This window comes from Nerophis ophidion, linkage group LG10, assembly GCF_033978795.1.
Source record: "Nerophis ophidion isolate RoL-2023_Sa linkage group LG10, RoL_Noph_v1.0, whole genome shotgun sequence".
In the NCBI taxonomy this organism is placed as follows: Eukaryota; Metazoa; Chordata; class Actinopteri; order Syngnathiformes; family Syngnathidae; genus Nerophis; species Nerophis ophidion.
Genome location: NC_084620.1, coordinates 52,574,834 through 52,590,182, shown reverse-complemented (window position 1 = coordinate 52,590,182; position 15,349 = coordinate 52,574,834). Strand labels below are relative to the sequence as shown.

The following is a 15,349-nucleotide window of genomic DNA, read 5'->3' as shown; positions in this document are numbered from 1 at the left end:
GCCCATGTAAAGATATAAAGTACAAACCCCGTTTCCATATGAGTTCGGTTTTCAACCCATATTCAATTAAATGCACTACAAAGACAAGATATTTGGTGTTCAAACTCATAAACTTAGTTTTTTTTCTGCAAATAATAATTAACTTAGATATTTCATGGCTGCAACACGCGCCAAAGTAGTTGGGAAAGGGCATGTTCACCACTGTGTTACATCACCTTTTCTTTTAACAACACTCAATAAACGTTTGGGAACCGAGGAAAGTAATTTTTGAAGCTTTGAAAGGGGAATTCTTTCCCATTCTTTTTTTATGTAGAGCTTCAGTCGTTCAACAGTCCGGGGTCTCCCCTGTCGTATTTTACGCTTCATAATGCGCCACACATTTTCCATGGAGTGCAGTCGGGCCAGGAAAGTACCCACACTCGTTTTTTTTTTACGAAGCCACGCTGTTGTAACACGTGCTGAATGTGGTCTGGCATTGTCAAGATGAAATAAGCAGGGGCGTCCATGAAAAAGACGACGCTTAGATGGCAGCATATGTTGTTCCGAAACCTGTATGTACCTTTCAGCATTAATGGTGCCTTCACAGATGTGTAAGTTACCCATGCCTTGGGCACTAATGCACCCCCATACCATCACGGATGCTTGCTTTTGAACTTTGCGTCGATAACAGTCTGGATGGTACGCTTCCCATTTGGTGCGGATGACACAATGTCCAAAAATTCCCCCCAAAAATGTGAAATGTGGACGCGTCAGACAACAGAACTCTTTTCCACTTTGCATCAGTCCATTTTAGATTATCTCAGGCCCAGAGAAGCCGGCGGCGTTTCTGGATGTTGTTGATAAATGGCTTTGGCTTTGCATAGTGGAGCTTTAATTTGCACTTACAGATGTCACAACAAACTGTATTTAGTGACAGTGGTTTTCTGAAGTGTTCCTGAGCCCATGTGGTGATACCCTTTAGAGATTGATGTCGGATTTTGATACAATGCCGTCTGAGGGATCGAAGGTCACGGTCATTCAATGTTGGTTTTCGGCCATGCAGCTTACGTGGAGTGATTTCTCCAGATTTTCTGAACCTTTTGATGTCAATAGTCAAAAACTGTTTGACTATTTGCTCACGCAGTTGTGGACAAAGGGGTGTACCTCGCCCCATCCTTTCTTGTGAAAGACTGGCCAATTTTTTGGGAAGCTGTTTTTATACCCAATCATGGTACCCACCTGTTCCCAATTAGCCTGCACACCTGTGGAATGTTCCAAATAAGTGTTGGATGAGCAGACAGGGTTTGTGGATATATATAAATATATATATATATATATATATATATATATATATATATATATATATATATATATATATATTCAATCTTGCACATATAAGGATACAACAATTATATGTTCATGCCAATATAAATATATAGAATCTATATTCATACCCATATAAATATAAATCAATGTTATATCATGCACGTACAATACAATGATATATAAATTATATATCCACGCCCATATAAGGATGTAGGAATCCACATGGTGTGTTTGATGTCCTTAATATGGTACAGGGCGATGTTTGGTTTCAATATAAGACATGAGAAAGCATAACCTAATATGGTTACAGGAAGAGGATGTATGTACTTGTATGGGCACAAGAGGGGGTTTTATATACATGTTTGAGCAACAGTTGTTGTATAGGTAAAATGGGTGAAGGTAGTGTTTATTGACCTAATATGGGCACAGGAAGCATGCACATGTCCTTATATGGGCACAGGGGTGTGTTTCATGTCCCTTAATTCATTACAAGCGAGGCTTTCATGTCATGTTTCTACACCCAATATAGGCACAAGAAGGGCGTTCACTATCCTTATATGGGCACAGGAAGACGTATGTCCTAATATGGGTATGGCGGCGAGTTTCATGTCCTCCAAGGGTGTCTATTGGTACGTTTATGTCCATACCTTTAAATAGGGACGAGAAGGTGGTGCATGTCTTATATAGGTAAATACTTCCTGTCCCAATATGGTCGTAGGCAGATTCTTTCTAAGGGCACAGGAAGGTGTTTAAAAACTTTGGGCCAAAATGAACATTTGATCGTTGTGAGCTGACAAGCTCTTGTAAATAAATAGTTGAGTGAGATAAACCCATACTTGCCAACCTTGAGACCTCCAATTTCGGGAGGTGGGGAATGGGGGGCGTGGTTGGGGGCGGGGCATGGATGGGGGTGTGGTTAAGAGGGGAGGAGTATATTTACAGCTATCCATCCATCCATTTTCTACCGCTTATTCCCTTTGGGGTCACGGGGGGCGCCGGTGCCTATCTCAGCTACAATCGGGCGGAAGGCGTAGTGCACCCTGGACAAGTCGCTGCCTCATCGCAGTATGTTTAGAAATCCATCCATCCGTCCATTTTCTACCGCTTATTCCCTTTGGGGTCACGGGGGGCGCTGGTGCCTATCTCAGCTACAATCGGGCGGAAGGCAAGGCACACCCTGGACAAGTCGCCAATTCATAGCAGTATGTGTAGAAATCCATCCATCCATCCATTTTCTACCGCTTATTCCCTTTGGGATCACGGGGGGCGCTGGTGCCTATCTCAGCTACAATCGGGCGGAAGGCAAGGCACACCCTGGACAAGTCGCCACCTCATCGCAGTAGGTGTAGAAATCTTTATTTGTAATTGAATCACTTGTTTATTTTTCAACAAGATTTTAGTTATTTTTTTATATCTTTTTTTTTCAAATAGTTCAAGAAAGACCACTACATATGAGTGAAGTGAAGTGAATTACATTTATATAGCGCTTTTCTCGAGTGACTCAAAGCGCTTTACATAGTGAAACCCAATATCTAAGTTACATTTCAACCAGTGTGGGTGGCACTGGGAGCAGGTGGGTAAAGAGTCTTGCCCAAGGACACAACGGCAGTGACTAGGATGGCGGAAGCGGGAATCGAACCTGCAACCCTCGAGTTGCTGGCATGGCCACTCTACCAATCGAGCTATGCCGATGAGCAATATCTTGCACTGTTATACAATTTAATAAATCCGAAACTGACGACATAGTGCTGTATTTTACTTCTTTATCTTTCTCTTTTTTTTCCAACCAAAAATGCTTTGCTCTGATTAGGGGGTACTTGAATTAAAAAAATGTTCACAGGGGGTACATCTCTGAAAAAAAGTTGAGAACCACTGCTCTAAAAGCCGTAGATGTTATTGTCACATATGCATGCACAATAGATGGCAGTATTGTCCTGTTTAAGAGTGTCACAACATTGCTGTTTACGGCAGACGAACGTGACTGCTGTTGTTGTGTGTTGTTGCCGCGCTGGGAGGACGTTAATGTGACTGCCTGACAATAAACCCACATAAGAAACCAAGAACTCGCTCTCGATCATTCTAGAGTTTATATTGTGGGAAAGCGGACGTGAAAACAGGCTGCTGACACGTCCAGCATGGAGCTGGAGGGGGCGTGGCCTCCAGTTTCGCCTGAATTTTGGGACATTTTCGGGAGAGAATCTGTCCCGGGAGGTTTTCGGGAGAGGCGCTGAATTTCGGGAGTCTCCCGGGAAAATCCGGGAGGGTTGGCAAGTATGGAAAACCCTGAGTGTGTTGATTTATGTGAATTTAAAAAAAAAAAGGTAAAAACAATGGTGAATGTTTTGAATCAGACAAACGCTGCTATTGTTGGATAATGGAGGAGAGAAAAAGGAAGGTTTGGTTGGCTACATTTTGATTTGAGAGAACTTTAGTGAAATGTTTGCGTGTGAAAGAGAGAAGTGGAAAAAGTCTATTCACTGTGGACCGCTCTCAGGGTCCTCATGAGTCATGTGACCCGGCAGTAAGTCTGACTCTTTTGGAGATGTTCATTGTCGTTATATTGACATAATGACGTACCTTTAATGTCGCCAATGTGCCCTGAGCCCATGGCCAAAAGTTTGTCCTTCCAGTCCTTTGACAGCAGCCGCTCAATGCTGGGCGCTTCTGTTCAGGGCGACCAAGGACACCAGAAGAGAGAGAGAAAGGTTCAGTCGCTGGGCCGATATATCACAATAAAGCACCTTTAAAGTCCATTTTGCTGTAATAAAGGCGGCGCTGGCTCAGCCTAATGGCCGCATCAGCGGGAGAGAGAAGCCAAGGTAGCGAGGGGACGGCCAGCGTCCAACCAGAGGCGAGCTGAAAAAGTACGACCAAAAAGCGAGGGGCGGCTCGGGAGTCGGCGCAAGACAAAAGCGAGAGACAAGTAGAGCGGAGAGAGACAGAGAGAGAGAGAGAGGAAGTGCGAGAGGCTTTTTTGCCTCTCACCTGCTGCTAGAGAATCATTAGCCCTGTGGGTGCTGAGACAAAGAGGGCCTTAATGCATCCGCCACAATGGACACATTATCAGTCGCCGCTTTGTTTGCTACACACACTCCTCACATCGACGCCTCCACACACACATTGGAACATGCTAAACATGCTCACATTAGGCCCACCTGCACACAATACCCATTACTTCAAAACCAACACACATATATATATATATATATATATATATATATATATATATATTATATATATATATATATATATATACATATATATATATATATATACCTAACGTTTTTTCCGCTCTACCTCAATATTGAGTACAGATACACCAATATATATATATATATATATATATATATATATATATATATATATATATATATATATATAGACTACTTCATCTCTACAGAACTGTTTCATGAGGGGTTCCCTCAATCATCAGGAGATTTTATTGGAAGCATTCACATACCATGGTTTATATAGGACACAGAGTGGGTGGGTACAGGCAGGCGTAGGGACGTGGTGATTGGCTCATGTGTTACCTAGGAGGTGTCTCCGTCTGTGACGGCATGTTGATACAATTTCTCCGCGCTTGTTGAGGGATGACAGGTCTGGGTGGTATATAATAAACAGTTTCTCTATTAAGCATAGGTTTATGGATCTTTTAGAAACTGCAATTAGATTAATTAAATTAATGCCATTAGCATTACACAGGCACTGAGTGAGCAAAATATGTCCATCATGTCCTCATGTGTAATGTTTAAATTTTTTTGGACTACAATGTGCAATAATGTTATATGTATGTGTGTATATATAATCATATGCATGCATATATGCATCTGTGTGGATATATATACATATACATAGATACATCTCTCATCTTTATCTTTTTTTTTACTATTTATACTACCATATTGTATATGCACCTTAGGAGGAGCTGCTCCAATTTCGTTGTTCTTTTAACCTGTTTATTGCAATAATAACAATAAAATAAATGATAAATGGGTTGTACTTGTATAGCGCTTTTCTACCTTCAAGGTACTCAAAGCGCTTTGACACTACTTCCACATTTACCCATTCACACACACATTCACACACTGATGGAGGGAGCTGCCATGCAAGGCGCTAACCAGCACCCATCAGGAGCAAGGGTGAAGTGTCTTGCTCAGGACACAACGGACGTGACGAGGTTGGTACTAGGTGGGATTTGAACCAGGGACCCTTGGGTTGCGCACGGCCACTCTCCCACTGCGCCACGCTCTATTCTATTCTATTCTATTCTGTTCTATTCTATTCTATTCCATTCAATGAGGTGGCGACTTGTCCAGGATGTACCCCGCCTTCCGCCCGATTGTAGCTAAGATAGGCACCAGCGCCCCCCGCGACCCCAACGGGAACACGCGGTAGGAAATGGATGAGATGGATGGATATATATATATATATTTATACATATATACATATATATTTATACATATATACATATATATATATATATATATATATATATATATATATATATATATATATATATATATATATATTATATATATATATATTTATATATGAAAACTATATTATATATGTACATATGTAAGATATATAAACATATATGTAGTTGATAAGATATGTTATTTACCAGGAGCCATCTGCAGTCGGGATGAAAAGTAAAAAAATGAAATGAAAATGACACGGAGATGAACCTCAGATCATCCTAGGCAAACACGTGAATGCACAAAATGCACAAAACACACACATACACACACACACACGCACAAAGACACACGCACACACACATATGTACCACACAGATGTAAGAAAAGTTTGTTTGTGCTCGGATTATTTTGCCTCCCGACCTCATAACGAGGATGACACCAGAGATTTAGGAGACAAACATCCTCATCTGGCTGGGCTGAAGAAGAGACATGTCATACGCCACACCTTGGCCTCATAAGCATTGGAGGGCCGGCGAGTACCCACAATGCACTGGAAACCCTTTTTCTACCCATCATTGGCGACCAGGGACAGGTGTGTCTCTTCATTGGCAATCAAAGACAGGTGTATCTCTTCATTGGCAATCAAATACAGGTGTGTCTCTTCATTGGCAATCAGGGACATATATGTCTTCTTAGTGGCACTTCACGGACAGGTGTGTCTCTTCATTGACAACCAGAGACGTATGTGTCTCTTCATTGGCAATCAGGGACAGGTGTGTGTCTTCATTGGAAATCAGGGACGGGTGTGTCCCTTCATTGGCAATTAGTGAAAGGTGTGGTTCATTGATTGGCAATCAGGGACAGGTGTGTATCGTCAGTGGCAATCAGGGACATGTGTGGCTCATTAATTGGAAATCAGGGACAGGTGTCTAGCCTCATTGGCAAGCAGGGACAGGTGTGGCTAATTAATTGGCAATCATGGACAGGTCTGTCTCTTCATTGGCAATCAAGGACAGGTGTGGCTCATTAATTGGAAATCAGGGACAGGTGTCTAGCTTCATTGGCAAGCAGGGACAGGTGTGGCTAATTAATTGGCAATCATGGACAGGTCTGTCTCTTCATTGGCAATCAGGGACATATATGTCTTCTTAGTGGCACTTCACGGACAGGTGTGTCTCTTCATTGACAACCAGAGACGTATGTGTCCCTTCATTGACAATCAGGGACAGGTGTGTGTCTTCATTGGAAATCAGGGATGGGTGTGTCCCTTCATTGGCAATTAGTGAAAGGTGTGGTTCATTGATTGGCAATCAGGGACAGGTGTGTATCGTCAGTGGCAATCAGGGACATGTGTGGCTCATTAATTGGAAATCAGGGACAGGTGTCTAGCTTCATTGGCAAGCAGGGACAGGTGTGGCTAATTAATTGGCAATCATGGACAGGTCTGTCTCTTCATTGGCAATCAAGGACAGGTGTGGCTCATTAATTGGCAATCAGAGACAGGTGTGTCTCTTCATTGGCAATAAATGACAGGTGTGGCTCATTAATTGGCAATCATGGACACGTGTGTCTCTTTATTGGCAATTAAGGAAAGGTGTGGCTCCTTAATTGGCAATCAGGGACAGGTGTGTATCTTCATCGGCAATCAGGGACATGTGTGGCTCATTAATTGGCAATCATGGTCAGGTGTGTCTCTTCATTGGCAATCAAGGACAGGTGTGGCTCATTAATTGGCAATCAGGGACAGCTGTGTCTCTTCATTGGCAATCAAGGACATATGTGGCTCATTAATTGGCAATCATGGACAGGTGTGTCTCTTTATTGGCAATCAGGGACAGGTGTGTCTCTTCATTGGCAATCAATGACAGGTGTGGCTCATTAATTGGCAATCAGGGACAGGTGTGTCTCTTCATTGGCAATCAAGGACAGGTGTGGCTCATTAATTGGCAATCAGAGACAGGTGTGTGTCTTTTCATTGGCAATCCAGGACAGGTGTGGTTCATTAATTGGCAATCATGGACAGGTGTGTCTCTTCATTGGCAATCAAGGACAGGTGTGCCTCATTAATTGGCAATCAGGGTCAGGTGTGTATCTTAATTAGCAATTAGGGACAAGTGTGTGTCATCATTGGCAAACAGAGACAGGTAAGGGAGTTAGACCAGCAGTCAAAATATCACTATGCATGGCAAAAACAGGAAGCTGATCATGAAAATAAGAGAACAGGACAGGAAGTAGAACCTAACATAAGGCCAAAACTGTCAGGAGGGCCCACGACAGCAGTCAAAGGTGGTGGAGGTGGTGGAGTTTAGAAAGATGACAGCAGTCAAAAGTGGAGGTGGTGGAGTTTAGAAAGATGGCAGCAGTCAAAGGTGGTGGAGGTGGAGTTTAGAAAGATGGCAGCAGTCAAAGGTGGAGGTGGTGGAGTTTAGAAGGATGGCGGCAGTCAAAGGTGGAGGTAGTGGAGTTTAGAAAGATGGCAGCAGTCAAAGGTGGAGGTGGTGGAGTTTAGAAAGATGGCAGCAGTCAAAGGTGGTGGAGGTGGAGTTTAGAAAGATGGCAGCAGTCAAAGGTGGAGGTGGTGGAGTTTAGAAAGATGGCAGCAGTCAAAGGTGGAGGTGGTGGAGTTTAGAAAGATGGCAGCAGTCAAAGGTGGAGGTGGTGGTGTTTAGAAAGATGGCAGCAGTCAAAGGTGGAGGAGGTGGAGTTGAGAAAGCTGACAACAGTCAAAGGTGGAGGTGATGGAGTTTAGAAAGATGACAGCAGTCAATGGTGGAGGTGGTGGAGTTTAAAAAGATTGCAGCAGTCAATGGTGGAGGTGGTGGAGTTTAGAAAGATTGCAGCAGTCAATGGTGGAGGTGGTGGAGTTTAGAAACATTGCAGCAGTCAAAGGAGGAGTTGGTGGAGTTTAGAAAGATGACAGCAGTCAAAGGTGGTGGTGGTGGTGGAGTTTAGAAAGATGGCAGCAGTCAAAGGTGGAGGTGGTGGAGTTTAGAAACATGGCAACAGTCTAAAGTGGAGCTGGTGGAGTTTAGAAAGATGGCAGCAGTCAAAGGTGGAGGTGGTGGTGCGGTTCAGAAAGATGGCAGCAGTCAAAGGTGGAGGAGGTGGAGTTTATAAAGATGACAGCAGTCAAAGGTGGAGGTGGTGGAGTTTATAAAGATGGCAGCGGTTAACGGTGGAGTTTATAAAGATGGCAGCTGTCAAAGGTGGAGGTGGTGCCGTTTAGAAAGATGGCAGCAGTCAAAGGTGGAGGTGGTGGAGTTTTGAAAGATGACAGCATTCAAAGGTGGAGGTGGTGGAGTTGAGAAATATGGCAGCGGTTAACGGTGGAGTTTTTAAAGATGGCAGCCTTCAAAGGTGGAGGTGGTGCCTTTTAGAAAGATGGCAGCAGTGAAAGGTGGAGGTGGTGGAGTTTAGAAAGATGGCAGCAGCCAAAGGTGGAGGTGGTGGAGTTTAGAAAGATGGCAGCAGTCAAAGGTGGTGGAGGTGGAGTTTAGAAAGATGGCAGCAGTCAAAGGTGGAGGTGGTGGAGTTTAGAAAGATGGCAGCAGTCAAAGGTGGAGGTGGTGGAGTTTAGAAAAATGGCAGCAGTCAAAGGTGGAGGTGGTGGAGTTTAGAAAGATGGCAGCAGTCAAAGGTGGAGGAGGTGGAGTTGAGAAAGCTGACAACAGTCAAAAGTGGAGGTGATGGAGTTTAGAAAGATTGCAGCAGTCAATGGTGGAGGTGGTCGAGTTTAGAAAGATGGCAGCAGTCAAAGGTGGAGGTGGTGGAGTTTAGAAAGATGGCAGCAGTCAATGGTGGAGGTGGTGGAGTTTAGAAAGATGGCATCAGTCAAAGGTGGAGGTGGTGGAGTTTAGAAAGATGGCGGCAGCCAACGCTGGAGGTGGTGGAGTTTAGAAAGAAGGCAACAGTCAAAGGTGGAGGCGGTGGAGTTTAGAAATATGACAGCAGTCAAAGGTGGAGGTGGTGGAGTTTAGAAAGATGGCAGCAGTCAAAGGTGGAGGTGGTGGAGTTTAGAAAGATGACAGAAGTTAACGGTGGATTTATTAAGATGGCAGCCGCTCAAGGTGGAGGTGTTGGTGCGGTTCAGAAAGATGGCAGTAGTCAAAGGTGGAGGAGGTGGAGTTTATAAAGATGGCAGCAGTCAAAGGTGGAGGTGGTGGAGTTTAGAAAGATGACAGCAGTCAATGGTGGAGGTGGTGGAGTTTAGAAAAATTGCAGCAGTCAATGGTGGAGTTGGTGGACTTTAGAAAGATGACAGCAGTCAAAGGTGGTGGTGGTGGTGGTGGAGTTTAGAAAGATGGCAGCAGTCAAAGGTGGAGAAGGTGGAGTTTAGAAAGATGGCAGCAGTCAAAGGTGGAGGTGGTGGAGTTAAAAAAGATGGCAGCAGTCAAAGGTGGAGGTGGTGGAGTTTAGAAAGATGACAGAAGTTAACGGTGGAGTTTATAAAGATGGCAGCCGCTCAAGGTGGAGGTGGTGGTGCGGTTCAGAAAGATGGCAGCAGTCAAAGGTGGAGGAGGTGGAGTTTATAAAGATGGCAGCAGTCAAAGGTGGAGGTGGTGGAGTTTAGAAAGATGACAGCAGTCAATGGTGGAGGTGGTGGAGTTTAGAAAAATTGCAGCAGTCAATGGTGGAGTTGGTGGAGTTTAGAAAGATGACAGCAGTCAAAGGTGGTGGTGGTGTTGGTGGTGGAGTTTAGAAGGATGGCAGCAGTCAAAGGTGGAGGTGGTGGAGTTTAGAAAGATGGCAGCAGTCAAAGGTGGAGGTGGTGGAGTTTAGAAAGATGGCAGCAGTCAAAGGTGGAGGTGGTGGAGTTTAGAAAGATGACAGAAGTTAACGGTGGAGTTTATAAGATGGCAGCCGCTCAAGGTGGAGGTGGTGGTGCGGTTCAGAAAGATGGCAGCAGTCAAAGGTGGAGGAGGTGGAGTTTATAAAGATGGCAGCAGTTAAAGGTGGAGGTGGTGGAGTTTAGAAAGATGACAGCAGTCAATGGTGGAGGTGATGGAGTTTAGAAACATTGCAACAGTCAAAGGAGGAGTTGGTGGAGTTTAGAAAGATGACAGCAGTCAAAGGTGGTGGTGGAGTTTAGAAAGATGGCAGCAGTCAAAGGTGGAGGAGGTGGAGTTTAGAAACATGGCAACAGTCAAAGGTGGAGGTGGTGGAGTTTAGAAAGATGACAGCAGTCAATGGTGGAGGTGATGGAGTTTAGAAACATTGCAGCAGTCATTGGTGGAGGTGGTGGAGTTTAGAAACATTGCAGCAGTCAAAGGAGGAGTTGGTGGAGTTTAGAAAGATGACAGCAGTCAAAGGTGGTGGTGGTGGTGGTGGTGGAGTTTAGAAAGATGGCAGCCGTCCAAGGTGGAGGTGGTGGTGCGGTTCAGAAAGATGGCAGCAGTCAAAGGTGGAGGAGGTGGAGTTTAGAAACATGGGAACAGTCAAAGGTGGAGGTGGTGGAGTTTAGAAAGAGGACAGCAGTTAACGGTGGAGTTTATAAAGATGGCAGCCGTCCAAGGTGGAGGTGGTGGTGTGGTTCAGAAAGATGGCAGCAGTCAAAGGTGGAGGAGGTGGAGTTTATAAAGATGGCAGCAGTCAAAGGTGGAGGTGGTGGAGTTTAGAAACATGGCAGCAGTTAACGGTGGAGTTTATAAAGATGGCAGCTGTCAAAGGTGGAGGTGGTGCCGTTTAGAAAGATGGCAGCAGTCAAAGGTGGAGGTGGTGGAGTTTTGAAAGATGACAGCAGTCAAAGGTGGAGGTGGTGGAGTTGAGAAAGATGGCAGCAGTTAACGGTGGAGTTTATAAAGATGGCAGCCGTCAAAGGTGGAGGTGGTGGAGTTGAGAAAGATGGCAGCAGTTAACGGTGGAGTTTATAAAGATGGCAGCCGTCAAAGGTGGAGGTGGTGGAGTTTAGAAAGATGACAGCAGTTAACGGTGGAGTTTATAAAGATGGCAGCCGTCCAAGGTGGAGGTGGTGGTGCGGTTCAGAAAGATGGCAGCAGTCAAAGGTGGAGGAGGTGGAGTTTAGAAAGCTGGCAGCAGTCAAAGGTGGAGGTGGTGGAGTTTAGAAAGATGGCAGCAGTTAACGGTGGAGTTTATAAAGATGGCAGCTGTCAAAGGTGGAGGTGGTGCCGTTTAGAAAGATGGCAGCAGTCAAAGGGGGAGATGGTGGAGTTGAGAAAGATGACAGCAGTTAACGGTGGAGTTTATAAAGATGGCAGCCGTCAAAGGTGGAGGTGGTGTTTAGAAAGATGACAGCAGTCAAAGGTGGAGGTGGCGGAGTTTAGAAACATTGCAGCAGTCAAAGGAGGAGGTGGTGGAGTTTAGAAAGATGACAACAGTCAAAGGTGGAGATAGTGGAGTTTAGAAAGATGGCAGCAGTCAAAGGTGGAGGAGGTGGTGTTGAGAAAGATGAAGCGGTGTGTGCTGAGGCGCACTGGAGCGTGTCCTCCATTATGTCCTGTGCTTCTCTCTGAAGACCTGATGCAGCTCCTTCCTTCTGACTCAGCACACACACACACACACACACATACACACACACACACACACACACACACACACACACTTCCTCAGCTCCGTGCCATTCTTGGGCCGCAGAGGTGGAGGCGCTGTGGTGTGAAAGAAGGATGGAAGGTGGAGGCAGTGGGCTCCCCCCCCCTCCCCTCCGCCGACAGCTGTCACCCCAACAGGTGCTATTAGGCCCCTGTGCTCGCCCATCCTCTCTCTCTCTCTCTCTCTCCCTCCCAACAATGGCAGAGGCTTTTAAGGCAAAGAGCTCTGACAAGTGAGCGGGAACAACAAATGGCCATAGCTCTCTTCCTCTCCCGTCTCCATCTCTAGTTAGTGTTTTTATTTATTAAGAGGCCATGCAGCCAGGCAGCCATTGTCCCCAGTGACACAGTGACGGGCCGCCACCACTTTAACTATTCATAGCGGCCCACAGGCTCTCTCTTTCTGCAAGATGCCCACTCTGCACACGCTACTGTACCCCTCACCCACCCGTCACCCACCCGTCATAGGAACAGCAACACCTTATCAGCCATTTAAAAAAATACATGTTCTTTTATTTACTTGTTTGTTGTTATTTAAGTGAATTTATTGCAAGCATTTAATGCACTTAAAAAAAACTATATATATATATATATGGATATATACCGTATTTCCTTGAATTGCCGCCAGGGCGCTAATTAATCCAGAACCTCTTCTCACTCCTGCGCTTACCAAAGGCATGCGGTAAGAGTAAGCATGCGCTAATTATGTTAAAACCGCTTTTCACTCTGGCACTTACCAAAGGCATGCAGTAAAAATTTGAGTGTGATGTAAGCTTGGACCTTAAATCCTACTGAATAGCTCTTGATCTTATTCCCTTTATGCAATTTCAAATTACCGGTATTGAAATCAGCCTCCTCCATTTTTAAAATGATGACAGGGGGAAGTGTCACTAGTGATGTCACGGGTTTGACCCGGCGGTAATACTAAGCATGCGCCAATTATTTTGCGGCAGTAATTCAAGGCAAGCGCATACTATATGCTCTGCGGCAATTCAAGGAAATACGGTATATATATATATATATATATATCCATCCATCCATCCATTTCCTACCGCTTGTTCCCTTTCAGGGTCGCGGGGGGGGGCTGGCGCCTATCTCAGCTACAATCGGGCGGAAGGCGGGGTACACCCTGGACAAGTCGCCACCTCATCGCAGGGCCAACACAGATAGACAGACAACATTCACACTCACATTCACACACTACGGCCAATTTAGTGTCGCCAATCAACCTATCCCCAGGTGCATGTCTTTGGAAGTGGGAGGAAGCCGGAGTACCCGGAGGGAACCCACGCATTCACGGGGATAACATGCAAACTCCACACAGAAAGATCCCGAGCCAGGATTTGAACCCAGGACTACAGGACCTTCGTATTGTGAGGCAGACGCACTAACCCCTCTGCCACCGTGAGGCCCATATATATATATATATATATATATATATATATATATATATATATATATATATATATATATATATATATATATGTATATATATATATATATATATATGTATATGTATATATATATATATATATATATATATATATATATATGTATATATATATATATATATATATATATATATATATATATATACACACATTTGTTTACTGTCATGCCTGTAAGTTTATGTTTTGGTTTTGGTCAGGTTATGTTTAGTTTTTTGGACATTTTAGTTCTGTCTTTTCACTTCCTGGTTTGTTCTGTTACCATAGCTACTCATTAGTTCACCTCATTCACGCCCTCGATTATCTGCTTCATGCCTCGCAATGCTGTCCATTTTGTCCACGGAAGTTTTTGTTATTCATGCCACCGCGCAAGTGTTTTTGTTTCATGTTTGTAGTTTATAGCCTTTGTGCTAGTCTTCTGTTTCATAGCCCAGTTTTTTGTACCGCCATTGTGCGCGCTTTTTGTTGGTTCTTGTTTTTAGTTTTAGTGTTAAAATAAAGATGTCTTTACCTTCACGCCGTTTCCACTCCATTCGCTTTGCACCTCGGGAAAACAAACCAAGACCAAGTCCAAGCCTGACAGTTTACATCCCTTTTTCCCAATTTAATAGTATTCTAGATTTTCTTTCTTGTCATTTTTCATTCAATTTCAATCAATTAAGTCAATTATTTTCAGTCATTTCAAATGTTTTTCTTCCTTTTATTTGAATTTGTCTCATGTATTTATTCATGTTTTGACATTCGCATCAAAACATCCATGGAAACAGTCCAGCAAAATATTAACAAACAGTTGTTTTTACAATGATAGTATTTATTATTTATTTTTTTTGCTGAAAAATTTTCATTACAATATTTTATATTTTATTACATTTAGTCGATTGTATTATTTTTGTGATAATTTATTTACATGTATTCATGTGTTTATTTTCATAGATTTTCACACCACTTATTGATATTTTAATCTTTTTAAATATTTTTCAAACTTTTTGGGGAATTTTACCTTAGGATTTCTCTTTTATGTTTTGTACAAGCTTGAAAGCTGCATCAAAATTGTCATTTGTGTTGCATGTTGTTTGTGTCCTCTGGTGTTTTAGTTCCTGTCCTGTGCTTTTATTTTGGTGGCTCCTCAGGTTTTGTTGGTGGATCCTTCACTTCTGTCCCGGAGCATTTCCTGTTTTCCTGTCGATCCTTTTGCCACTTTCATTGTCGGGACAATAGTATCTGTTCTGATACTTTTCCATGCTGCGCTCAAGTACGCACTACTTTGTGGACACCGTCTGCTCCACATTTCACAGGGAGTGTTTTTTGCTGTCTTCCAGCATTTTGTTTGGTTTCCTTCCTTGTCTGGACGTTCAGAGCCCCTCCACTCTGCCCTGGCTTTTTTTTTTTGTCTTTTTAAGGAATAAATACCATGTTTTACCGCACGCTGCCACCTCCTTGGTCTGCATCATCTTTAAAATGACTACAAACTACGCCGTCTTCCAAGACGCATCCAAATCTTCCATTTAAACCATTGCTCAAGATGTATTTTTTTTCATTGCAACTATTAATAAAAATTAGTCTTAACCCATTATTTTTGGAACAATATATATATTTTTTTACATATAATTGATTATTTTATTTTTCA

The 15,349-nt window shown here is 43.6% G+C and overlaps 1 protein-coding gene across 7 annotated transcripts in view; it reads right to left on the bottom strand.

Moving 5' to 3' along the window:
• Window positions 1-15,349, bottom strand: part of sox5 (SRY-box transcription factor 5) — a 258,081-nt gene that overhangs the window by 130,176 nt on the left and 112,556 nt on the right. For 5 of the 7 annotated variants that reach the window (XM_061914079.1, XM_061914080.1, XM_061914082.1 and 2 more), the window contains one exon: window positions 3,883-3,969. The exons of the other annotated variants lie outside the window; for them this stretch is intronic. In XM_061914079.1, coding sequence (XP_061770063.1) covers window positions 3,883-3,969 — 87 coding nt within the window. The remainder of the gene's footprint in view (window positions 1-3,882; window positions 3,970-15,349) is intronic. 7 annotated transcript variants of the gene reach the window in all.